This window comes from Phoca vitulina, unplaced genomic scaffold, assembly GCF_004348235.1.
Source record: "Phoca vitulina isolate PV1807 unplaced genomic scaffold, GSC_HSeal_1.0 scaffold9, whole genome shotgun sequence".
NCBI classification, from domain to species: Eukaryota; Metazoa; Chordata; class Mammalia; order Carnivora; family Phocidae; genus Phoca; species Phoca vitulina.
The window spans coordinates 45,020,494-45,046,324 of NW_022589712.1; the positions used below are offsets into that span (position 1 = coordinate 45,020,494).

Below are 25,831 nucleotides of genomic sequence, written 5' to 3' on the forward strand. Positions count from 1 at the left end.
TGGTAGTCGAATTAAAATGAGATAAAGTGAAAACCATGCTGTAAATTGTAAACTTTACATAAATATAAAGTGTTGTTAATCTACCAGTGAAAAGCACCCCCCCACACACACCACCCCCCAGCCAAACTGACTTTTCCTGGGAATAGAGTCATGGAACACAGGCACTAATAGGAATACCCTAAATATTGTAGAACCCCATTCGATATACTCACCTACGAGAAAAATCTACAGTAATTAGTGTTTCTATAGTGCATTATAATGTGTTTTATAGCACACATTACCTCTTTGATACTCACAATTATTCTGTGAGGTGGGTTTTATTATTGCCAGTTTGCAAATGTGGAAACTGAGCCATAGAACAATAAAATGGCTTGTCCAAAGTCACACAGCCAGTAAATGGTAGAACTGCAGCTCAGCCTGAGACTTCCAAATTCTCCTAGTCTGTCACTTTATAGCAAGAATTTTCTAGAACACACAGAGCTATACTCTGGTTTCTCTTCAGATCGCATAGAACACACAGAGCTAATTGACTCAGATGGTAAGAAGTAGGAAGTGACTTTCTTAAATTGAGTCTTAGGCTTCTATTTCTGGAAGAGTGTTGGTCCTCCACGTCCTGAATGGAGTTGTCAAGATGGGGGAGTTTCTCGTGTTAACTTTAAATGTCTATACTCCTACATAAATAAAGAGAGGTTTCAATAGCTAACATCTCAGGGACTATCAAAAGAAAGCTAAGGGCTTGCTTTCTCTGCCAGAATCATTATACATTACTAAACTGTAGAACACCCATTTTGAGCAACAGTTTTATGGAAAAAATACCAACACCCCAAATCCATCATTCCTTAAAACTGCTGCTTATGAAAACAAAAGTATCAGATATATTTGAATTCTGTAATCATGCAAGATGGGGGTCTGTGATACCCATTAGAGTTGTTCATTAGGTTTGAACCCAAGATGTAGTACCTACAGATTGCTGATCCTGTCTCAAATTCACACAACAATCAATACAAAGGCTGAATAATGCTAACATTTAGATCTATCTTGGATTGTGAAGGTTTCTGTTTGTGATTTTTAGAACAATGCCTTGGCATGAGAGCAAAACACCACTCTTATACTCCCTTGGGCTAAAGAATTTTCAGTAGCTGGTGCCTCTGATCAGACTTCCCACTATCAGCTTTCATGCCTCTAGGTTACAACTTGTACTCACAAGTGAAGCAGTATTTGATCGGTGGCAAGGTACGTGCTCGTAAGCCCGTCCTGCTCATGATTGTTTTCCTCTTCAGCTCAGCAAAGAACAGCAGGAGAGTGCAGAAGTGGCACTCTTGTCTCCAAGGAAGAAGGAACGTGCAAAAACAGGACGACAGGGATGGATACACCTCTAAAGTAAAAGCCGACGAAAAGAAATCGAAGATTGCATTCTTCATCTCTCAAGCACCATGTCTCGCCCTGCACACAGAAAACCAGAATACCATAAAATCGTAAGATCTTTTTATAAACATATCCTCAAAGAGGCCTTTCTTCTACTTCAAAGAAAATGTTTTCTTGAGTGATTTCTGATTTATTTCAAAAGGTGACACTACCCATAGACTTTTTTTCAGTGGAGCAAGGAAGTGTTTAGTGGAGTGGATCATAAATCACACCTCTGGGAATAATACAATGCTCTCTAACACACTGTAACAGAATAATTGAGTCTTTATACAGATTTTAGGGTTTTCTTTTGTGACTAATTAGATCTATAACGTGTCAAATTTATCTCTTGTGCCTGACAGAAAATACGAAAAGATAAAGCAATTCTTTGTATTTCATACTTCGTGAACTAGGAAATGAAATGTATATAAAATATATAAAAAATAGTGATTATGTGTTAAATTAATGGGAACAGATCAGCAAAAAACTCAGCATTAAAAGATTGCCTTTAGAAATGTATTTCCTTGTCTTAAATGTAAGTATCTATTATTATAATTTGGTATGTGCTATTATCCTTTCTATATATTCCAAGCTCAGAGTTATTTTTCAAAACTTAATTACTTGTATATTAGCTTTGGATAAACTTCTTCTTTAATCCTCTCATTAGAAGTTACAGATGTGAAAATTTATCGTTATGTTTAAAGCTCTTTTAATTATTTCAGGAAACTGATGAGCACTGAAGAAAATTAAGTAATTTCAGTTATGGGAACTTGGAATTGTATGATTAACTGTCACACCCCAGTTGGGAATGCCTCCAGATGGCCCCTCTGGCATTCTGGGATCTTGATTTATTTTATGTGGGGTTCTGAAATACTAAAAGATATTGCAGAGTGCACCTAAATCACTTCATTTACGTGTCAGTTAAAACACACTTTTATCCTAATGTATCCAAAGTCTCAAATAACTAATGGTGTTCTGTTTTTCATATGTGAAAATGACTGTTTTTATTGTTTTATAAACTGTGAAGATAAATTTTATGTTGACATTTTCTGTGACCGGTTGTATGGATTTGAGACCTACTGGACATGTAGCTCAAGGTACAGCCTTTTACGAGGACACAGAATGGAAAAACTGGCCCTCGTGGGTATTGAACTTGAAACTTAGCTACAAGTAAACTGTAGATAGTATTCACCCATCAGAATAAGAAAGAAAGAGGAAGAAGAAAATGCCATGATTTCAGTTTGGTCGTATTATAAATGGGCACAATGCTGATGCTTCAGCATGTAAGTAGGGTATAATTTCATTTCCTTTTATCTCTTTTTCAAATTCTTCTGCTTTTGTTGCTAGTGGCAATAACTACATTATTCTTTCTGTCTCTCTCCTTCAACCGTTGCTTATTTTTATGCTGTGCTCTTACCACATAGCAGTAATTTATCTTCTGTGGTGGCTCCGTATATGTTGAGAAGATATTTCATGTATAATTTACAGACATTTCTTATAGTGTATGATTAGGTTTTTTGAGTTAAATAAGAACAGAATTAAAATTGAATATATCGTGACCCTTTAGTGATTTAACAATATTTTTGTTAAAATCACTTGCTTTATATTTGTTTTCTAGTAGAAATATTAACATACTTATTATTTTCTATACCTGACTCATAGAGATTAGTCCTTAACGTAATGTCAATTAGTGTATCTAATGTATATTCTACACCCACTTACGACATTTTGATTTATATTTCTAACATAAATGATGTCCACATATGGACATAATTTTGTAACTATAATTATTTAGATTCTATCCATTTGAAACTTATTTAGTTATAACAAATATTCTATCTGCTTAAAGAAACATATTTGTCATAGTATAAACCCATGTATAGGGAGGTGGACTCTGGTGGTAGTGGGTAAATTTAGGAAGTATTTTGATCAAAATTATATAACATTTACAGAAGTTACTTTGTTGAATAATTTTATTGATTTGTTGAACCATTTCTGCCTGTGCCTTAAAAAAAAAAAAAAGAATGCATCTTATCAGGTCATATGTTACCCTCCATGTTAGGCTACCCAAGATACCTGGGTCTAGAGGTAAAAACACCTCTTCTAACCTGGAACCCACATTTAGCTTTTCATGTAAATACAAGATTATGCAAGAAGTAAGATTATTTTCCACAGTGGTTCCCCTTCGTGCCTCCCTGTCCCACCCACCTCTACTTCAAATAGGCCTTCTTTTGTGCACCTCAAAGGTAATTGCTATGTCAGAGTGGAGCTTGCAGTCTCAGGCTCCACCCTGTCTCTGCCAATTGATGGCTCGTTGGACAAGTCACTCACTCCTCCTAGGCCTTATTCCCTCCTCTGTAGGACTAAGAGCACTGGAATAAATTATCCCTAGTATCTCCATCCCTTTCTTACATAGTATTCAATACCAGAAGCAAAACAGAGAGACTTTGTCAAATGGATTGATTGAGATTTGTGTGTTCTGTTTCCCATACTTTCAACCTCTCTATGCTAAACCAAACCTAAACTATTCTTAGTTGTAGTTTTCATATTCAGTCCACTCTGAAAATAGGCCATATTTTGGAGATCTATAAGGAAAGTACAAATTCTCCTTTTTTCACTCAGTATAAATAAAACAACATCTCACAAATTTGCTGCTACAGTTGGGTTCATCCTGATGGTCTCCTTGGCAGATCTGGAACCCATTAGGGATTGTGCAAACTCATGAGAAGTCTCAACCAATTATTCCTTCCAGCTGAAAACATGGTCGGCCGATACCAAAGGCCATTCTAGAACAACAGAAATTTATATTAGCAATTATTTTTTTAAAAACCTTGCCCCATGATAATACCTTGCAAGCTATATACTATTAGCAAATGCATAGAAAGATTTCTCCTGTTAAGAAATTTATTCCATTTCACAGCTCTTTTCTTATCAGCGATGGATCCAAATATAGGTACAGCTTGTTCTCAGAAGTTAAAATTGTCACAATAATTAGTAGGAGGGTGGGAAAAAATGAGCAGATGATCTCAAAGGCTGCTTGCAATTGGAACATTTTGTTAAGAAAAAAAATAGAGTAGCACATTGTCCATAGCTTTGCCTATAAAGTAAAACCAACCCTTTTTTCTCTAGAACAAAGATCTCTTTGTCCTCACCTATGGAGCTCTGGTTGCCCAACTGTGTAAAGATTATGAAAAAGACGAAGATGTGAACAAATATTTAGATAAAATGTAAGTAGAAGTCTTTTATTCTCATGGAATGTATATTGTTAATATCCTCTGAATTTTGTCCACTTCTAATGACTTTGCCCTACTTCACGGGCTCTTCTATGATTTCAGTGAATCACGTTTTAAAGCTGAACATCATTTCTGACAATGGCCATTTGGGTTGTTGTAAAGCATAAAGTAAGAGGAAGGAAACTTTTTTCTACGAAAATCAAGCATGGAACATATTCTTTTTAGTTCAAAATCATTTCTTTGCTAGTCACTTGTAAGCAAAAGTATGGTAAAACATTGTGCTTTTAACAATGTTATGGATCATCAAATTTGATTCTTTTCAGCAGTCTTTTGTTCTAAGATAACTCCTTCTAATATAAATATATGCTTATGTAAGTATAGACCATCTGTGGAGGGATATGCCAAAAATTGCTAATGGCAGTTGCCTGAGAGAACTTGGAGACAGGGGATTACCCATAGAAGAGAGATTTACTTTTTTCTATGTAGTGTTTTTATTGTTTGAATGCTTTTACCGTTGCTATGCTTTACTTAAAAATATATTAAAGGGAGAAACCCACCCTTTCCTTTTTTTTTAATTATATTATGTTAATCACCATACATTACATCATTAGTTTTTGATGTACTGTTCCATGATTCATTATTCGCGTATAACACCCAGTGCTCCATGCAGAACGTGCCCTCTTTAATACCCATCACCAGGCTAACCCATCCTCCCACCCCCCTCCCCTCTAGAACCCTCAGTTTGTTTCTCAGAGTCCATAGTCTCTCATGGTTCATCTCCCCCTCTGATTTCCCCCCTTCATTCTTCCCCTCCTGCTATCTTCTTCTTCTTTTTTTTTTTTAACATATAATGTATTATTTGTTTCAGAGGTACAAATCTATGATTCAACAGTCTTGCACAATTCACAGTGCCCACTCTTTCCTTTTAAAACATAGTTCATTCTCCTTGTCTTTATTAATGGAGATTCCCTCTGCACAAATTCAACCTTTAATTTTCTCAGAATAATTATATGATCATCAGATTATTGCTCAATAATAAAATATCTGTCAACATTTTTTGAGCCTCTTAATTATGGATCCTGAAAAGGACTCTCTAACTGGGCAATGACTAGAAAGCTTGTACTAATTAGAAGATTTAGTTAGAAAGGTTGAAAGGGAAATTTAGCCTAGTTGAGCATTGTAGGGCTTTTAAAAAGGGTTGATTGTGTTTTTAGTTGGAAAACAGAAAAAAGACAACATAAAGGAAAGCTTGAAAGGTTTTTTGTGAACCCTAGTTTCCTCCCTTTCTAAGCTTATTCTTTTTCTACTAGAAAGTTCTTTTTCATTGTCCTCTGTTTATTTTGGGTCATATAACTTTTTTTTTTTCATTTCCTCTTCATTAGTCAGGAGTACTTCCTAAGATAAAATGTCTGTAATAGTGAGAGCTGCTTAACCTATTTTACCTTAGGTCATACTTAAACATGTGATACAGCATTTCCAGAATATACATCATTTTATGTAGCTTATGTTAAATTTTTTCTTTTTATTTCCACCACTAAGGTCATATTTGCTCAACTAGATTGAAAGTTCTTAGGTCTGTCTTGTCGAAAGCGTCTGCTCAAGCATCTCAGCCACATACTCGGCTGTATTATGACATCTCAGTAAGATGCCTTCAACACTGTACTTCAGGTACTACTCAGTCCTTTTGTGGTAGGGTGAAGCTAACGGATAATACAAATACTTTCTCCCAAGTCCCATAGATTCAGTTCCCCTAGAATGAAAAATGAATTTTCTGAATGTCGCTTTTTTTTCTTTTCGCTAAACTTCAGAGTTTTAACTGCAGAAACCTACACTGACAACAAAAATTGATTTTTCTTTTCCCTTCTTCCTCTCCTTCTGGAGCCCATCCTGGCCATGTCTGTACTTTTACCATGATAACTATGCTAAGAGAAGAATGAGCATCCAAGTACCACACCTATAGTAGACAAGTTAGCTAGATCCTCATTCTGTTTCCATCAACAGCTACTGATGACAAAGTTAGTTGCCAATAAGATACATTAGGCTATGAACACCAACCTCCCTTAGCTTTAATATACACTGTCAAATTTGGGCCAGCCTTACCTCCTCAGGCTTTTCTGCTCATAGGAAACTAGCTAATATTTCCCGGATAAATGCTCTCTGTTTCTGTATCTGTAAGACAAATAAAGAGCCTACTGCCAAATAGCCATTAGACTTGTCAAATTTGCTTTACTTTGTTATCCTTGCAAAGGTGCTAAACAGAGGACTCCATTCTTAAACACTGCTAGAGTTCACTACTCGAATATTATTTTCAGACCATACTCTTTCCTTCATCACAGGGGATATGGCATTGGAACACGGCTGGTGGAAGACTTTTTGGCTCGATCTTGTGTAAGAAGATGCCATAGTTATTCAGAAATTACAGACATAATTGCCCAGGTAAATGCGTTTTTAGTTCTTTCAAGATGTTTTGAAAATCTTTGATTTGTCCTCAGTTCTGTGGCTTTCTGCTCTGATTGGGTAGGTTTTAGCTGTATTCATTATTAGGTGCTAAGAGATTCTGATTGAAAAGCATTTTATTTCAGCACAGGATTAAAGCTACTGTGAACCGAGATAAGTGCTTTTAGGCACTTAAGCATCTATAGATTTTTTGACCACACAGTGTGTGTGGAGTGTGTGCCCCACACGGGAAAATGTTTTGAGGTGGTAAACAGAAAGGGAGTGTAATAAGGGCAACCTCATAACATGATGTCCCAAACCGGTTTCTTTGTATAATCACTTTAGCACACGGAGGAAGTGGTCTTTGGCTGTCTCAGAGAATATTGTTGTGGCCATTCGATTCCCAGAGCAATGTTTCCCCAAGAGAAAAATAAAGCTTCCTGTAAAAGCATGTGCTCTAAGAACTTTCACAGCTCTGATATACCAGAGACAACTTGGAATCTCCTGAGACCAGCTCAGATAACTCAGGTAGAAGATGAGATCGGGAAATGCCTCCTTAGCCAGAATCCCTGTAATCTGCTGGTCTACGATTATTAACCCAGTGTCGTTCATTTGGGGGAGACCCGGCAAGTATGCATGGTTATCAGATATTTATAAGGTTCAGGTATACTGCCTCCAGATTCTCACAACAGACCTATTAAGTTGGTCTCATTCTTCTTTTCTCTCCTGATCCTTAATATTATTACTTCCAAACTGACTCTTCACATGAGTGGCAATAATCGTTCTACGTAGTGCTTTGTGACTCCAAATGCAGTTTTACATATTCTTTTGTCTTTTACCCTTACGGTATCCCTGTGAAGTAAGCAGAGTAGGAGTTGTTCCCATTTTCCAGATAAGAAAACTGAGTCCCAGAAAGACTATGATAAAAATTGAGTACTAGTATACACCAAAAAAGTATGCATTCAAAAACACAATCCAAATAAAAGATTTTCCCAATTCTTGTTACCATTACTCTCATTATTTCATTTCATTTCTCATTATTTCATTATTTCATGAATAATGTGGTTGAAATTGAAATCCAGGTCTTCTAGTCTCAGTGTAGTGAGTTTACCACACAACTAAACAGGTTAAAAAATTCTCTTTCCCTATTTGCAGAATATAACTAAAATAATGAAGCAGTAGTTTGAAAAATAAAATAATTTTTCACTAAGCCAAGTTTATGTGCAATGCTAGAAAAATACTAGGTGTTTTAATGGGAAATATTTGAAATATATAAATGTAGATGGTTGTGTTCTGTTTCTGTAAAAATGCCATTGGGGTTTTGATGAAGATTGATTGCATTGAGTTAGTAGATCACTTTGGGTAATATGGACATTTTAACAATATTTAATCTTCCAATCTATGAACATCGGATGTCATTCCATTTGTTTGTGTTTTGTTTAATTTCTTTCATCAATGTTTTGTAGTTTTCAGATACAAGTCTTTCACCTTCTTGTTTAAGTTTATTCCTCGATATTTTATCCTTTTTCACTCCTATTGTGAATAGGATTGTTTCTTAATTTCCTTTCTGGATAGTGTGTTGTTAGTAAATAGAAACACAACTGATTTTGTATCCTGCAACTTTCCTGAAATCACTTCTTAGTTCTAACAGGGTTTTTTGTGTGGAGTATTTAGGGGTTTCCCACATACAAGATTGTATCATCTGTAAAAGAGAAATAATTTTACTTTTTTTCTTTCCAATTTATATGCCTTTTATTTCTTTTTCTTGACTAACTACTCTAGCTAAGACTTCTAGTACTATGTTGAGTAGAAACAGTGAGAGGAAGCATCCTTCTTGTTCTTTTTTTTTTTTTTTAAAGATTTTATTTATTTATTTGACAGAGAGAGACACAGCGAGAGCAGGAACACAAGCAGGGGGAGTGGGAGAGGAGAAGCAGGCTTCCTGCCGAGCAGGGAGCCCGATGTGGGACTCGATCCCAGGACCCTGGGATCATGACCTGAGCCGAAGGCAGACGCTTAACGACTGAGCCACCCAGGTGCCCAAGCATCCTTCTTGTTCTTGATCTTAGAGAAAAAGTTTTCCATTTTTTACCATTGAGCATGGCAATGGGGAAAGGATTGTCTTTTCAATAAATGGTGCTGGGAAAACTGGTTGTCCACATACAAAAGGAATAGAATTAGACCTTTACACCATACACAAAAATGAACTCAAATGGATTAAAATGTAAACATAAGACCCAAAACTGTAAAATTCCCAGAACAGGGGCACCTGGGTGGCTCAGTTAGTTAAGCATCCGACTCTTGGTTTCAGCTCAGGTCATAATCTTGGGGACACACACACACGTTTTGGTGAAGACGTGGAGAGACTAGAACCCTTGCACACTGTTGGCAGGAATTCAAAATGGTACATCCACTATGGAAAATGGTTTGAAAGTTCATCAAAAAATTAAAAATAGAATTACCATAGGATCTACCAATCCCACTTCTGGGTATTTATCCAAAAAAATTGAAATCAGGATCTTGAAGAGATATTAACACACTATATTCATTGTAGCACTATGCACAATAGCCAAGATGTGGAAACAACCTAAAAGGCAACTGAAAGATGAATAAAGAAAATGTAGTATATACATACAATGACATACTTTTAAAAAAGGGGGACATTCTGTAATGTGAAACAACATGGCTGAACCCAGACACAGAAAGACAAATACTGCATGATTCCACCTAGATGAGGTATCTAAAATAATTAAATTCATAGAATCAAAGAGGGGACGGATGGCTTCGGGGAGGAGGAAATGGGCAGTTATTAACCAATGGGCATAAAGTTCCAGCCAAGCAAGATGAATGAGCTTTAGAGGTCTGTGGTACAACATAGTACCGGTCGTCACCAATAACATATTACACACCTGTAAATGTGTTAAAAGGGTAGATCTCATGTTAAGTGTTCTGATTCCAATTTTTAAAAAATTTTAAAAGAAACAGGTCTGTTTGATGTGAAACTAAGAACATTCACTTTCCAAATATCTCTCCTCTAAACTTTTTACATCTTTTTTTATTTTTCTCATGTCATGGAAATTCCGATCTGCTCCTCCTGTCCTCAACAAACTGGGAAAAAATCCACTTCTACTCCTTTGCAAGATTCCTTCTTGCAATGAAGAGAATATTTTGTCACTCTTACCCTTCTCTTGTGCAGAGGGGCTGTCTCCTGGTCTTTGCACTTCCCTTCAAAGTCCAGATTTCCTCCCTCTTAATCATTTTCCCTTCTCGAGCAGAATGTTCTTTTACATGTGGGAATGATGTCACCCAACTCAGAAGCATTTTAACACAGGGGAAGGGGCGGACCTTAGTTACATATTCACCCACTGATGTTTTGCTTATAATTGGCAGTTTTCATTAGAAGGTCCGGCCTTCAGCAGCATTATCTCATTCATCCTTGTAAACTCTCCTGAGAGGAGGCAGGTGTCAAATGTTAGAGTCAGTTTTAGGGGGGCATGGAGCAAGGTCAGAGGAAATTCACCGTTCTCACATGCTGCCCATGGAACATAGTAGGGTCAAGAATAGAACCCAAACCTTGTGGCTTTTGTTTGGCTGCCACCTCAGACCATGCCCTCATACAGAACACAGCCATCATCCTTGTGTAGCTGCACTTCGAACATCTTTGGACCTCAGATTGCGCCATCTAGTGGTAAAGAGAAATCCCATGACAGAGACCAAATCTGCTCAAAAAAAGTCTGTAATCAGGCCTTGTATTTCATATAAAAAAGAGATGACAGGCTAATTCTAAAGTCGTATTCCTGCAACATTAAAATGTATCCATTTTTAAAATATAATTTTATCATATACAAGTCTACTTTTGTGTTGATTGCCTCAAAGTGCTTCAAATTTTAAAAATAAGATGTGGGTGCCTGGGTGGCTCAGTTGGTTAAGCAACTGCCTTCAGCTCAGGTCATGATCCTGGAGTCCTGGGATCGAGTCCCATGTCGGGCTCCCCGCTCAGCGGGGGGTCTGCTTCTCCCTCTGACCCTCTTCCCTCTCATGCTCTCTGTCTCTCATTCTCTCTCTCTCAAATAAATAAATAAAATCTTTAAAAAAATTTTTTAAATAAGATGTATAATTTATAAAGATTGTCAGCAGCATTATAACATGATGTTAAAAAACTATTAGTAATACAGCGCCTTTCTTTAGGAAAGCTCAAAGTAATTGCCACCTATTAATTTTTTCCCTTTCAAGAGTCTTGTGAAGTAAAAACGATAGCCATCATTAGCCTCATTTTACTGATGACATAATTAAGTCTTAGGATGATGTCACCACAGTTACATAGTCAATAAAGCCAGCTGAGAATTTAATTTTTCTGATCGTATTCCAGTGTTTTTCCCAAAAGTAATTGTTTCTTTAAAATGTACCTGTGGGGGCGCCTGGGTGGCTCAGTCAGTTAAGCGACTGCTTTCTGCTCAGATCGTGATCCCGGGGTCCTGGGGTCGAGCCCCACATCAAGTTCCCTGTTCATCGGGGAGCCTGCTTCTCCCTCTGCTGTTCCCCCTACTTGTGTGCTCTCTCTCTGTCAAATAAATAAATAAGATCTTAAAAAGGAGATATTAAAATTTACCTTTGAGGATTTTCTCCTGTTATGACTACTGTTCTGAGAAAACTGAAAATGTGGAATTTGCAGTGGAGTCACCATAGTTGCTTTTAGTTGTAGTAAGGAAACACTGGAGAGTTTAACTGTAATCTAACAGGCATAGATCCTTCAGTTTATTATAAAAGCAAGTTGAAAATACCTCACTCTGGTCTTAGGTCTAAAACCTACTTCCTTAGTTACACAAAAATATATTTCATGGTTTCCAAACACATCCATGACAAACGTTTTATTATGAGATAAACTTAATCCTTTAAAGTCAAGATGATCATAAAGGGTAGGCTTGACAAGAGATATTATAACATCGCCTTTTAAAAGCAATTTAAACACAAGAAGCTCTGATCCTCATCAGTTGCAAAGTGATAATCTAGCCAAATCCAGGGTAGTCGAGATTAAGGCAAGAGTCCACATCCTACTCAGCCACATTCCGAATGCGTGACCCTGAGCAAGTTGTGCAGCCTGTCGGAACCTCAGCTTCCCTATCTGTCAGGGGGGACCTCCTTCAGCTGCAGTTTTTCTGATTTTCAGGCTTTGCTTTCCCTAGGCAAAATCTGGACATGGAACTATAATCATAAAGAGCTGAGTGTGATGGGTGTAGTTTCCCAAGCCTCCCTCAGAGCATCCATACCGTCTAGTTACTGGTGCTGTTTACAGCTGCTTGGCTTAGCATAAATTCTGTCATCAAAGCTGGGAAAGCTTTTTACTATCAGGTCAATGTCATCATGATGTCATTATAAGGGTTAGAAGGAATGTGTAATTTTTCAGTATAAGCATCACATCAGGGGTGTTGTCACAGTAAGATGAAATTTTTAGAGAAAAATAGATGATATATAAAAAATATAAAAAGACTTGTGAAACTCGAAATTCTGATCTTTAGGTTAAAAAAATTGGACCCCAATATATTATCCCTGGAAATTCTGAAAAGCAAAAATTCAATCTTTTCCTTTTAATAGTATAAACTGAAATTTTATCTTAATTATATAATGAGAGCAATGATTTTTTTTTTTTTGGTGAGCGATATAAAATCAATGAAATAATTGAAAGGAAGTATTCATAGGAGGCAATATAAGTAAGGATGCCTAAAGCAGGGAGGAAATCTAAATGGTGAATGTCAGAAGCATAAACTCGAGGGCAAAAGATTTAGGAATATAATCCAGAGAGGAACTTGAATGGCAGAGGGGTTATTTTTTAACTGGATGACCATTTTTATTTCAATAAATCGGTCCATTTAAGATTAGAGTTGAGGCTACACAGAAGGATTCCAGCAAATCATACTGGTCTTATTTCTTTTATCTTGCTTCTGATCTGAATGCACAAAACTACCATGGCTGGATTGATACAAGTAATTCACATATTTTGAAGCCTAAAACTCCTGAGTCATTTCAGAATGGTGGCAGCTGCACAGCCATAGAATTACAATCTCCGATACAGATTTGTACTCAGAAGCACTGACTTTATGCTTCTACAAGGACATCCGAATCTGACTTTATTAGACATTTTCAGAGGGGTGTGCCATGGCTTGGAAGGTTGATCAGTGAGGACCCCATTAAGAGACAGAAACCACACAATCATTTCAATCAAGATGGTTTAATAGAAAGCATTATTAACTATTTATATGGGACTAGCTACTAAGAAAGGGAGAAAAATGCTAAGGAATATCCTAGTGCTGAGAGAAAATACCCAAAGAAGAACCACAGTTTGAAGAGGGACCCTCTTTCCACGGCTGGGGTTCAAACGTCTTTGGAGACATGTGATTGCAGCCCATGGATGCTGGAAAAGGTCTCTGGGTTGTCAGGCTGAGATAGGTGGGTACGGAATTATGGATCCAAACTGGTAAACAGCAACCCCCCACAGGGGTATAAGTGGGCTAAGGCTGGTAGTGAGGGAACCACGGGAAGGGAGCCAGAACTCGGAAGGGAGTGATGCTGGGTGCCCCATGCCCAGCCAGTCACCATTTCCAGCAGGAGTAAGCAAAGAAAAGGCACCCCAGAGCCAGGAAGAGAAGTCTGTCCTCCTGCTGTAACCCTACAGAACCTTCTACTGCCAAAGGAGAAATGTTTGCAAGATCTACATCCAGCCTCACAAGCAAGGCAATGAAGAGTAGGTTTGGAGCTGAGAGGCCATCATCGGACAACCAGCACAGAAGGCCTGAGTCGGTGTGATCGTCCCATACATGTCCATGGCCATTTTTTGACTTCGGTGGTCTCGTGTTTGACCCTATCCAAACTGCTGGCCCGCACAGGAACTATTCTCACCTCTCAGGTAGCTCAAGCTGGCTGGGGAAGGGCGATGAGACGAAGGAAGCTGCATTCTTCTCTTAGCAGGGTGGTGTCAACTTCCTGCAAATGAAGATGCCAAACAGGCCAAAGAGCACACTTTTTAATCTGCAAACTTCTGAAATAAAAACTTTTTTTTTTTTTTTATTTGACAGAGAGAGACACAGTGAGAGAGGGAACACAAGCAGGGGGAGTGGGAGAGGGAGAAGCAGGCTTCCCGCGGAGCAGGGAGCCCGATGCGGGGCTCGATCCCAGGACCCTGGGATCATGACCTGAGCTGAAGGCAGTCGCTTAACGACTGAGCCACCCAGGCGCCCCTGAAATAAAAACTTTCTGTTAAACGCTGACATTTATTAAATCCAACCACCGCCTCTTTACGGATTTCTCTATAACCAAATCTGTTCTCTCTCCCCGTGACTATTAAATCTCCTCTATTTTCTTACTGTTCCAAGTGCCATTAAGTGACATTATGGGCCATGAACCTCAGAACAGGACTGGCTAATAATCTGTGCTCTCTTCCCTGGAAGTCCACAGGAAGGCACCATGGTACGTTCGCACCTAAGCGGCTGCCCAGTGAAAGGTAGAGTGGGCTTAGATTCACCATCTGGGGGGGGGGGGGGCTCCTAAGCTTGAAATGGACCAGGTCCATTTTCTGAAATGTGCCGAAGGGTGAAACAGTGTTCTTTGTAGGAGGCAGGAGTTGCCCTCACGATGACTAAGCAAACATGGCCGAACAACTTTGGAAACGTAAGGGAACCCATGATTATTACCCTTACTGAGAACATTTTTATTGTGAAAAAAAAAGAGCAACGTGAGTCTGCATTTTAGCTTAATGTGTTTGTCTGTGAAATAGCATTTTACTGGAGTTTGTGCCTGCTGATCTTCCAAGAATTTGCGGTTGACCAGCTTTTTTTTTTTTTGTATATATTTCTGCTCTCCAACTAACTACAGCCAAAATATTGTACAAAGAATGGAAATAATACAGAATATCTTGAGTTACTTTGATTTGACACCGGAGTGAATTTTCTTTCATTTCTGGGAAGCTTCATTGCCCCGTCCCGTCTGTAAGTTTTTCAAAGGGAGGGATAATTTCAAACATTCTTGGGGTTTGGCCCACAGTGCCATGGCAAACCAGTACATTGTAGACATTCATTAAAAATTGTCGGAGTGAATTTGGAAAATATTTGTAGATCTTTTCCCTCAAGTACACACTGTTGATCCTCCTCTTCTGTCCGGGAGAGGGCAGTGGTCCACATTCATCTCCAAATTAAAGCCTGCCTACCCCTCCCTCCCTGGCTCCCACCACCTGCAGAAGCTCTCTTATTTCAAGCAGTATTTACTACATTGGAAATCCAGTGCTCCAAAAGTGTCTGGTGGCTCACAATAGCCGATCTGCAATAACACAGTTTGAACTGAAATAGGATCCTGGACAGGAAAAGAGCTGATTCTCGTTAAATAATGGACAGTGAACTCATCTTGATAATTTTATTGAAACATTCGGGGGTTTTTTTCACCACTATTTATATGAGTGTAGAAAGTTTCAGGAGAAGAGGGAGATTCGGTCTTGCTACACTGGGGTCAATTGCGATTACAAAATGCAAGCATTAAATAGGTAATCAAGTCATTAGCTATTAAAGTTCACTGAACTTACTCAATGGGCCTCTATCACTTCCAGTTTATTATAAGGGCAAATAAGAAAATACAATTATACCTTTCTCTAGCCTAGGAGCCAAAAAAATCTCCTTAGTTGCACAAAAATGTATTTCATACTTTCTAAACCCATGTACAGTAAGATTTCATTATTAACAGAAGCTAATTAAAGATAAAATTGATCAATTAAATAAATCCATTTCCATTTTTTTTAGAAAATATTTGAAATGTATTCAAAAATTCATCATGGAGCCAAATTGTGTTGGGTAGGCTCCTTTATGCTGCTGGCTGGTGGGTTATTTTAGGTGATAGTGGTTGATGGTAAGGATGTTCTGGGACACAAGAGCTAGGCCTCATGGCAGAGCAGAAATCAGGAAATCCCTCAGTCTACCCTGTCATGTCAAGAGCAAGCATCTAAGGTTCCTTGCTTCAGTCATTGTCATTTTGGTGACTCAACTATCATCTGCTTGTTTTGCTCTTGCAACTCCCTGCTGACATCTTCCTATTCTTTATCTTCTCGCCACACCCATGACTCTGCTGCCTCAGGACTTCTACTTACTCTCCTTTACTCTCTTCTTTCTGGGTTTCTTTTGTCTTCTGGGACTCTCTGTGTCTCATATTCAAAGTCCCAAAAAGAGCCTCTAACCTGCCCAGTCAATCACTTGCCCTCTGTGGTAGAGCTTCCAAGCCACACATCTTCTGTCCCATAGCCAAGCTGTGGACTGACTGCCCAGGCTCTCAAGTGCCCATCCTAGTCCATTATCTATGGTCAGAATGGCAGTGGAATGAGACACAGAGCCTGGCCATCACAGGGAGCCCCCCAAGAAGGGGATTTGGGTATGAAAAACATTCTGAGATCTCCCACAATGGGGCAAAGCAATTAGCAAAGACCTCATTCTTCCTGCCTAGGAAATTATTTATGAGTCTTCTTTACTTATGAATCCTCCGCTCGTGTTATTTGTCTTACTGATGCTGGAGTGTGTTTTCCTTTGTTCCAGAGGCTAGAATTCCTGTGTAGAAGAGTGTAGCAGGCTCCATGCAGCATGTTAAGTATAAGGCATTGAAATCAAAAGAATTGGCCTTACTATGTGTTTTGCAGGTAATAATCAAGTAAGAAAACTTCTTTTAAAAAAAAATGCTTCCTCTGGGAAGCAATCTAAGCCAAACCACATTATTTGTTGGAAATAAATATTTTAGACCACTAGCTAAGGGTGGGGCAGACATTTCTCAGAACGGTAAACTCGGAGGGATGCTTCCGTGGGAGGGAGATAGTCAGATTCTCCTGAGAAAAATTATTTTGTGCTACAACAGACACTACTGGGTTTTCTTTTGAATTTATTATAAAGGAACCAATCATAAAGGTTTGTTCTGCTCCTCTAATCCCATGGGTTTTTTGCTTTTGTTTCTTTTTCTAAATCTTTTTCAATCCCTTCTCTTGGCATTCTCTGTTTTTTCAGAGAATGTTACCAGAGATGACCTGATTTTTTTATGTGAATAGGAAAACTGCCCAGGTGAAATGAACCTGAGCCAGGCCTTTCAAGACAGAGACATCAGCGTATCTTAGGTTTTTTTCTTTCTCTTAAAAACAAAACAAACAGGTTTTGTTCCTTATGTTCCTGTATTTTACTTTCCCTCCTTTCTTTTTTTTATTTTTTTAAAGATTTACTTTAGAAAGAGAGAGTGTGCATGGAGGGAGGGGGCTGCAGAGAGAGAGAGAGAGGGAATCCCAAGCAGACTCCCCGCTGAGCGTGGAACTTGATGCAAGTCTCCATCTCACAACCCTGACATCGTGACCTGAGCCGAAAATCAAGAGTCAGACACTTAACAAACTGAGCCACTCAGGTGTCCCTCCTTTCTTTTTTTCTGATTATATTTGTCTTCCTTCATTTTCTAAATAATGTACATGTTTAAAAGGAATAATTTTCCTAAATGGCATCATATTTCACAATTCTGCTTGTAAACTTAAGTGTAATGCGCCCAGCACAATGCATGACACTTGAATTGTGTCCACATCCTAATTCTATGCACAAAATTGGGAGATCTTTTTCTGTCCTTTGAATATTCTTTTTTTAACCAGGATGAAAATTTAAATCTCAATTCTAAAGTTGCCTCCATGCCGACCCCCCTACCTCCCCTATTCTACCCCCACCACCCACCCATCCACACACACACTCTCCTCCTTCTCCTTACACACAATTTATTTGAAGGGATAGACTAAGAAATGCAGCCTGAATGGCATAGAATAGAGGGAAGCCTGGAACCTTTTTATCACTAGGCAACCCCTGCTCTTTGTTAAAATCTCCCCCTGAGGGTGGAGGTCTGGTCTTTGTTGATGATCCTCTCAAAAGGTGACTAATCTCATCAGGGCTGGGAGCATCTCACTGCCCCTGCCCCACTGTCAGCATCACCAGATGATTCGCCCTGGCTCAGCCTTCTGCCTTCCAGGACACAGAGGAGGCTCTGTGCTCCCCACACAGATGCTAATGGAGGGAAACTTCCACTCAGGCAATCCAGATAATTCTGGGTGAGGAGCGGGGAGAGGGTACAGGGTGGTTAACCACTTACTTCACCTACATCAGACAGACAACAGTTGTATCTGTTAGTTCAAAGATCCACCCCCTCCCCCGACACACACACACCACCATCCTAAAACATTTAGGTGTCTTGCCACTGTTTTGTACTAGAATAATCTGTAAATGGATGTTTGAGAATGTGGCCATTATTGTATGTGTCTCCCACCCCCACCCAGAAGATTGAAGTGGGAAATTGAGGTATTAGAACAGTAGGGTCCTCAGAGTCTAGGTGGGATTTGGGAGCCAGGCAGTCCTCACCACGTGACCTGTGTGGGGAGCTGAATGGGTGGGGAGAAAACCAGTGAAAGGCTCAGCCATTAATCCAAAGGTCTGGAGGGAAGTGGCGTGTGAATGTTCACAGGTGATGGGGTGCAACTGGAAACCAGGTCACAGACAGCTCTGCTCCCCCCGCCCCCACCCTGCCCTGCGGTGAGGATGGGGCTGGATCCCAGGGGGAGGGCACTGTGGGGCCTCACCCTCAATGCCCTCCTAGGATTATACTTCCTTTCTTCCCTCCCCCAACAATGGAAGCTAATCAGATTAAGCCTAGACAGTACATCTTCTTTTGCTATTAATTACTATTTTCCAAAGGCTAACTCACAATGTAGTGTTAGGGGGCCTATTCAATTGCTTTATTTTTTCTACTTTTTCCAACAGATGATATTAAAATAAGTGAGAGCCCTTGATAAACCGGGTTGAATTCCATGGAAGTCACAGCCCAGTGCCACACAGCATTCCAGAGAAGGCTGGCCACACAGCGAGCTGAATGTCAGGCCATTTTCTGATTTAGTAACATATTTGAGCAGGGAAGAAGGGAGTGGAAAAAATTAAATGGAAAGAAAAAACTTTATAGTCATAAAGTTCTCCATATTTAAAAAATGATGAATATTAACAGCAAAAGGAACTCATCGAGTATTTTGAGAAATCTTTCTATTGGGGCCAGAAATATAGCAGATGGATTATTAAAAATAAGACACTTGTTTAAAGGAGTATAACCGTTTAGGCTTAATTCCCCCCTCTGAGTAGGCAAGAGTTTCCTTACATAAACACCCACACATACTTGACCTATTCCCCTTTGTACCTCTGGGAGGGGTGAGAGAAGAAAAGCGTAGGAAGATTTCTTTTGTGGAAAAGCATGTGTGCATAGCCACAAGGTCTGGGGAGTCTGTGGACTGCTTAGGCCCAAGCCAGCAGACCACATCAGTTACTCATGGCAGAGTTCAGAATGAAAGCAAGGCACCTGCAGGAAAATTACCCATAAGCTCTTACTATGACAACACTTGTGTAATATTATTTTTCCTTTAGTCACAGAGAAGTGTCTCTTAAGGCTCAATTGGTCAGTAAATTCTGCAAGTTATAGCCGCCCCCCTTACCTACAAATGTCCATCTTCCAGTTCTCTGTGTATGATCAGGTCTCACAGGACATCTGGCTTTATCTAGCGTCTTATCTCCTTGGCACTGTTACCAAAGATGCCCCAGGTGAGAGTCTTCAATGTTCCAGATATGTCAGCACATGAAAATCTAGGCTGCCCTAACTTTCCGTTGGAGAGTCTCAGTTTTATTTCTGTCTCTTAACTCATTTGGATGAGATTCATGAAAGCCTGACTTATGAAACAAACCCGAGTGTGTGCATTGAAAATAGCAATAGGGTTGGGACCATTTCGTCACTGTGACTATTTACAAAGAAATTCCTTCCCAGGAGATGAAAACGGCCGAAGGAATACTCTGGGGGAACCAAACCCCAAAGGCTGAAGCAAGGTCCGACTGGGCCTAAGGGTTCAGAGACACATCGGGAAGACAGCCACACTCTGGGGCCTCCCTGCTCAGTGTTCTTAGCACATGTCAGAAGCAAGATTTTGTTCAGACTTGCCCTGACCTCTCAGTGATGCTGATGCTCCAGGGTAATGGTTCTCAATTCTTATTGCTCCACAGAATCACCTAAAGCTTTAAAAAAAAAAAAAAATCCAGATGCCCAGGCCCTACTTTTGACCAATTGAGTGACGGTCTCTGGAAATAAGACGCTACCCAAATGATCTTCATGGGCCTCCTCTGCTTTAAAGCAAGTTTGCAAACTGTGTTCCTTGGTTGGTGTTGTAGGGTGATTGCTGGAAAGGCAGGGGGCAGTATGTGAGGGCTGCCTCTCCTCCAGATCCTCAGTCCCAATTCTTCCAGAGTGACCTCTCCTTTTATCTCTTTTACGTGTTTCAAATAAAATAAAATATCATTGGAAAGAAAGTGGATAGTCTTGATTGAAACAAAGCTCACCCCAGCAGTGGTTGCGATGACTAGCTTATCTCTTGGGAAGGAGGTAGGAAGAGAAGCTGGGTCTTCTAGGACATTCACTCCAAAGAAGGTAGAAAATCATCAAACACTGGTTTGTGACTATATATTTTTTTAACTGCTTATTTCCTATACAGGGTCAGTGAGACCCACTCATAGTTAGCGAGGTGTTTAAGGAAGCAAACTTTTTTAAAACACTAATTACTATCCCTCATGTTTCCTTCCATGATTCAAATACCAAAAAAAACCCCTGAGAGAAATAATCTTGTTCTGTTGATACCATCAGCAATCATTATTAATGCAGACATACATCCGTCCATGTTAAAATCTAGGAATAAAATGTTGTTATAGTGCAACTAGTAACTGTTTCATGGGTTATGTATTCTGCCCAGAGATGTATATATTTTGTGGTATCACTCTTAAACAGAATTACTCATATCACCGGAGGTCATACTTTTCTTACTTAATCTTATTCCTGGAGATGATCTAGAGAATGTGATTAGATAAAATAATTAATTCATTTCCCCCATTTTCATCTCAGTTTTCATTATAATTTAAAACTTTTAAAGATTTTTCTCTAGCATGGGTACGGCTGTAGGGTCAGGAAATCTGAAACTGTAAATGGCTAGTCATATGGACAGACAGAAAGATGAGCTCGAACGATGTAAAAATTAAAGCCTGGAGACTACTCCAAATCTTTTGTGAACTTCCCAGTGCTGAAGATCCCTTCTCTATCAAGTATCATTTTTATCGAAGGAAATAGTAGGAAGTTGACCTTATTGATACAGGGAACTAGCAGCATGGTTTGGGTATAGCTATCCCAAATAATTAGAAACCCAAGGTGGAAGAGCTGTGCCGAATGAGAAAGAGGCCAGGAACCTCCGAGCTAGACATGAGTTCCCAGGAGTACACCAGGAAGCCCACTGATGGAATTCGGGTGCAACTGGCTGTAAGATTTAGGACGATAGAGCTGAAATTCGGAGATGGATTAATCCAACGTTCTGATTTTACCAATGAGAAAACATGCTTTTAAAGGTTAAACAATTACTTGAGAAAACACCAACATGAGACAGCATTTCTGTGGTAGAAGTTAAGAGATCAGACAAATCCAGGTCCACATTTAAGCTCTATTCTCTTACCGGTGGCTTAACCTTGACCTTTTTGAACTTCAGTGTTCTTCATAAAAATAGAAACAGTAATTCCTCCTCCCCCCTGAGTATGCTTGGGAAATTTTAAATATAAACCATATGTAAAGTATCCATCGCATAATAGGTTGTCAATAAACATTAATTCTGCCTTCCCTCCTTGGTGGAAGAACAAAATTTAGAATATGATCTCTCTTATAGCTGCACAAGTGTTCTTTTTGCGTAACTCAACCTTAACCAACTCAACAGTGGAAATATTATTTGAGGGGCGCCTGGGAGGCTCAGTCTGGTAAGTGTCTGCCTTCGACTCAGGTCATGATCTCAGGGTCCTGGGATCGAGCTCAGCACTAGTGGCTAGTCTGCTTCTCCCTCTCCCTCTGCCCCTACCCCCCACCCCCACTCGTACTCTCTTGCACCCTTGCTCTCAAATAAATAATAAAATTTAAAAAAAAAGATGTGAAAATACAGGCAAAAACATCATGTTAGAAATAAATCAGGATGGCACTGGATTTTTCCTCAGTAACATCCAGCAACAAAGGAAAACAGAGTAACACTTAAAATACACTCAAGTAGAGAAAGTGTGAACCAGCTCAGCAATCCTTCAAGTAGAGAAGAGGCCAATCTTGTTTCATCTTGTTTCATGTGAAAATACAGGTAAAAACATCATGTTAGAAATAAATTAGGATGGCACTGGATTTTTCCTCAGTAACAACCGGTAACAAAAGAAAACAGAGTTAACACTTAAAATACGCTCAAGTAGAGAAAGTGTGAACCAGCTAAACAGTCCTTGTTTCATCTTTCAGCTACCCCCCTTTTTTTGTGCTGAAATATTTTATTTTTAAAAATATTTTTTTTATTTATCTGAGAGAGAGAGATCACAAGCAGGGGGGGCAAGCAGGAGGGGCAAAGGGAGAAGCAGACTTCCCGCTGAGCAGGGAGCCTGACAGGGGCTCGATCCCAGGACCCTGAGATCATGACCTGAGCCTCAGGCAGCCACTTAACTGACTCAGCCACCCAGCTGAGCTGAGTTTTCAGCTGAGCTGAATTTTAAAGAAAATTCTTTTTTTTTAAAAGATTTTATTTATTTATTTATTTGAGAGAGAGAGAGATTGAGAGAACGAGTGGGAGGAGGAGCAGAGGGAGAAGCAGACTCCCTGCAGAGCAGGGAGCCCAGCACGGGACTTGATCCCAGGACCCTGAGATCATGACCTGAGCCGAAGGCAGACACCGAACCAACTGAGCCACCCAGGTGCCCTTAAAGAAAATCCTAAACGTTATGTTAACTTGTACAGAGACATTTCAATATGCATCTGTAACTGGTAAGGACTTTTTAAAAAATATAAAACCATCATGCTATCATTATACATAACATGGTATGTATTTTACATACATGTGTTTAATCTATAATATTATTATAAATAATTCCCTGAAATCATCTCCTACCCATTTAATACTCATTCATATTTCCCTAAATATCACAAAGATATCCTGTTATAGTTGGCTGTATGAAACAGGTTACACATACAGCTCATATGTTGCTTCTGGCTGTAATGTCTCTTTTTTCTCTTTTTTCCCCCTTTTTTCATGCCATTGGTCTGTAGAAACTGTGTCATGTGTCAAATAGAATGTCCTGTTTTGTCGATTTACTTGGTTGCTTCCTCATTAACTTGTTTTCTTTGGCCTGTTTTTCCTATAAAGTAGTAATTGGATCTAAATACTTGATTAGATTCAGACTGAATTTTTCAGGAAACAATATCTGACAGGTGATCCTGTGGACCTACTCTTGCACTGTGCAGCACAAGGAGGCACAGAATCTCTGGCTGTCCCACTTTTAGCAATGCTAAGGAACATGAGTGGCTTCAAGTGGCGTGGTCCTCATCCCACCGTGCTTTCCCCTAGGAGTTTAGAATTCATTATTTCTGGTGTAGATCCATTATGTCCTTAGGGGTAGCAAAATGGTTATTTTCTAATTCTGAAGAGCTCCACAGAGAATAAAATCATAATATGCATAAAGAAATAGCTTTTGCATGTATTCAACTAAGCATGACTTAGAAGATATCATGGGAAAAAGAAACCATTGACTACAGTAGAAAAGAAGAATGCCTAGAAATACAGGAAACTTACAACACTTGTGTGAGGAAAACTTTAAAATATTTCTAAAGGACAAAGGGTAGCTTTGAATAAATGGAAAAGAAATGGAAAGGCATCCCGTGTTCCCAGACAGGTTGATAACGACATAACCGAGGTGTCTAAATCAGCAGCTCTGGGTGGGGCCCAAGTTGTGAATCTCTTCGAGCCTGCCTTCCCCTGCACGGCCCGCTTTGTGCTTTACAGCAGTTCTCAAGGTGTGATCTCTGGACCAAGAGCATGAGCACCCCCTGAGAACTTCGTTACAAATGCAGATTCTCTTGCCTCACCCCACACCTACCAAATCAGACACTCTGGTCTCAGCAGTCTCCATGTTAAGAAGCCCTCTGGAGGATTTTGACATGAGCTGAAAGTTTGAGAACCACTGCTCTAGTGTTTCTAAAATTTAAGTTGTGGGGGGCACCTGGGTGGCTCAGTCGTTAAGCATCTGCCTTCGGCTCAGGTCATGATCCCAGGGTCCTGGGATGGAGCCCCGCATCGGGCTCCCTGCTCGGCGGGAAGCCTGCTTCTCCCTCTCCCACTCCCCCTGCTTGTGTTCCCTCTCTAGCTGTGTCTCTCTCTGTCAAATAAATAAATAAAAATCTTTAAAAAAAAAAATTTAAGTTGTGAAGAAATCACCTGAGATCCTGTCAAATTGAAGATTTGATTCAACAGGTCTGGGATGGGGTCTGATTCTGCATTGCTAACAAACTCGCTCACGATGCTGATGGTCTGAAGACAACACTGAGGAGCAAGACTAGAAGAACAGTCTGTTTCTAGTTTACTCAAGGCCGACCTATCTTTGTACCCTCCGCTCCCATTTTGTTCTAGGAATTAATGACAAATCATATGTTACTTCTCTCAGTACTATGTTTATTTTAAACAGAATTTAACTCACAGAAGTGTGTTCCTCTCAAAACAAATTTAGCCAGAAATAATTGCAAATTAATCTCAGGATTCGGTGGAGCAGTTTTGGGGAGACACCTATTCAGCATCTATTAAATTGTGCCATTGAGGATATACTGGTAAATGGAATCTAGAGGAACAACTTAAGGAAACTTATGCATGAAGAGAATCTTTGTGTAAATCTATGTCTAAATCCAATTCGCCTCTACTTGCTCTCCCTTAATAAATTCTGATTTTCCTGTATTAGGTTTAGGCTATCTATTGCTTCACGGTCCCCCCAAATTTGGCGGTTTAAAACAACAAACATTTATTTAAGCCCATGATTTTCTGGGTCAGGGATTTAGGCAAGATGCAATAGGGAGTGCCCTATGATATCTGCGGCCTCAGAAGGGGTGGTTCAAAAGTCCGGATGGCTGGAAAGTCTTCACTAGGACCATAGACCTGAGGTCTTTGTTCTGGCTGTTGGTTGGGTTCCCTGGTTCTTCTCCATGTCATGTCTGCTCAGGCTGTCTGGAATGGCTTCTTCACTAATGCGTCTGGCACCTAAGCTGGAATGACTGGGACAGCTGGGGCTGAGCAGGCTCCTTTCTCTCTCTCTCTCTCTATCTCGCTCTCTCTCACTCTCCTGGTTAGCTTGACCTTCTTCAGAGCTTGGAGCTTTCAGGGTAACTGGACTTCTTGTCTGGTGGCTGGCTTCTGCCAGGCTGAGCATTGCCCGAGACGGGGCATAAGCTGCAACACTTCCACAACCTGGCGTCACTTCTGCTACGTGCTATTGGTTCATGATTGGTCCTGGTTCACGCTACTGGGGAGAAGGGTAAGACTCCATCTTTCCATTGGAGCCACTGAGCTGTATTACCATGGTTGGGTTTTATTAAAGTGAAACCCAGATGCACCAAAGATGCAGTGAAGTTGGTTTGGTTAGAATCAATGTAAATGGAAAAAAAAAAAAAAAAATGCTAGCTTTAAGAGCTTCTTTGAAAGACTGAAGAGAGCCTGTGGTTAGCATTTCTTCCTCACTGAGCCTTCAGTGATCTCACCTGGGTAACTTGAATCTGTGTCATAGAAATTGGCAAACACTTCAAATCAGGATTTTTTTAAGAGCCAGTTGTTAAATATTAATCACACACCATGTTTAAAATCCAAGTAATATATCAAATAT

The 25,831-nt window shown here is 39.7% G+C and overlaps 1 protein-coding gene across 1 annotated transcript in view; it reads left to right on the forward strand.

Moving 5' to 3' along the window:
* The first annotated feature begins 1,243 nt into the window (after window positions 1–1,243).
* The window catches only part of TRAPPC3L (trafficking protein particle complex 3 like), a 36,703-nt gene continuing 12,115 nt past the window's right edge, over window positions 1,244–25,831 (forward strand). Inside the window, exons 1-3 of the mRNA XM_032407386.1 lie at window positions 1,244–1,475; window positions 4,534–4,631; window positions 6,974–7,073. Coding sequence (XP_032263277.1) covers window positions 1,434–1,475; window positions 4,534–4,631; window positions 6,974–7,073 — 240 coding nt within the window. The 5' untranslated portion in view covers window positions 1,244–1,433. The remainder of the gene's footprint in view (window positions 1,476–4,533; window positions 4,632–6,973; window positions 7,074–25,831) is intronic.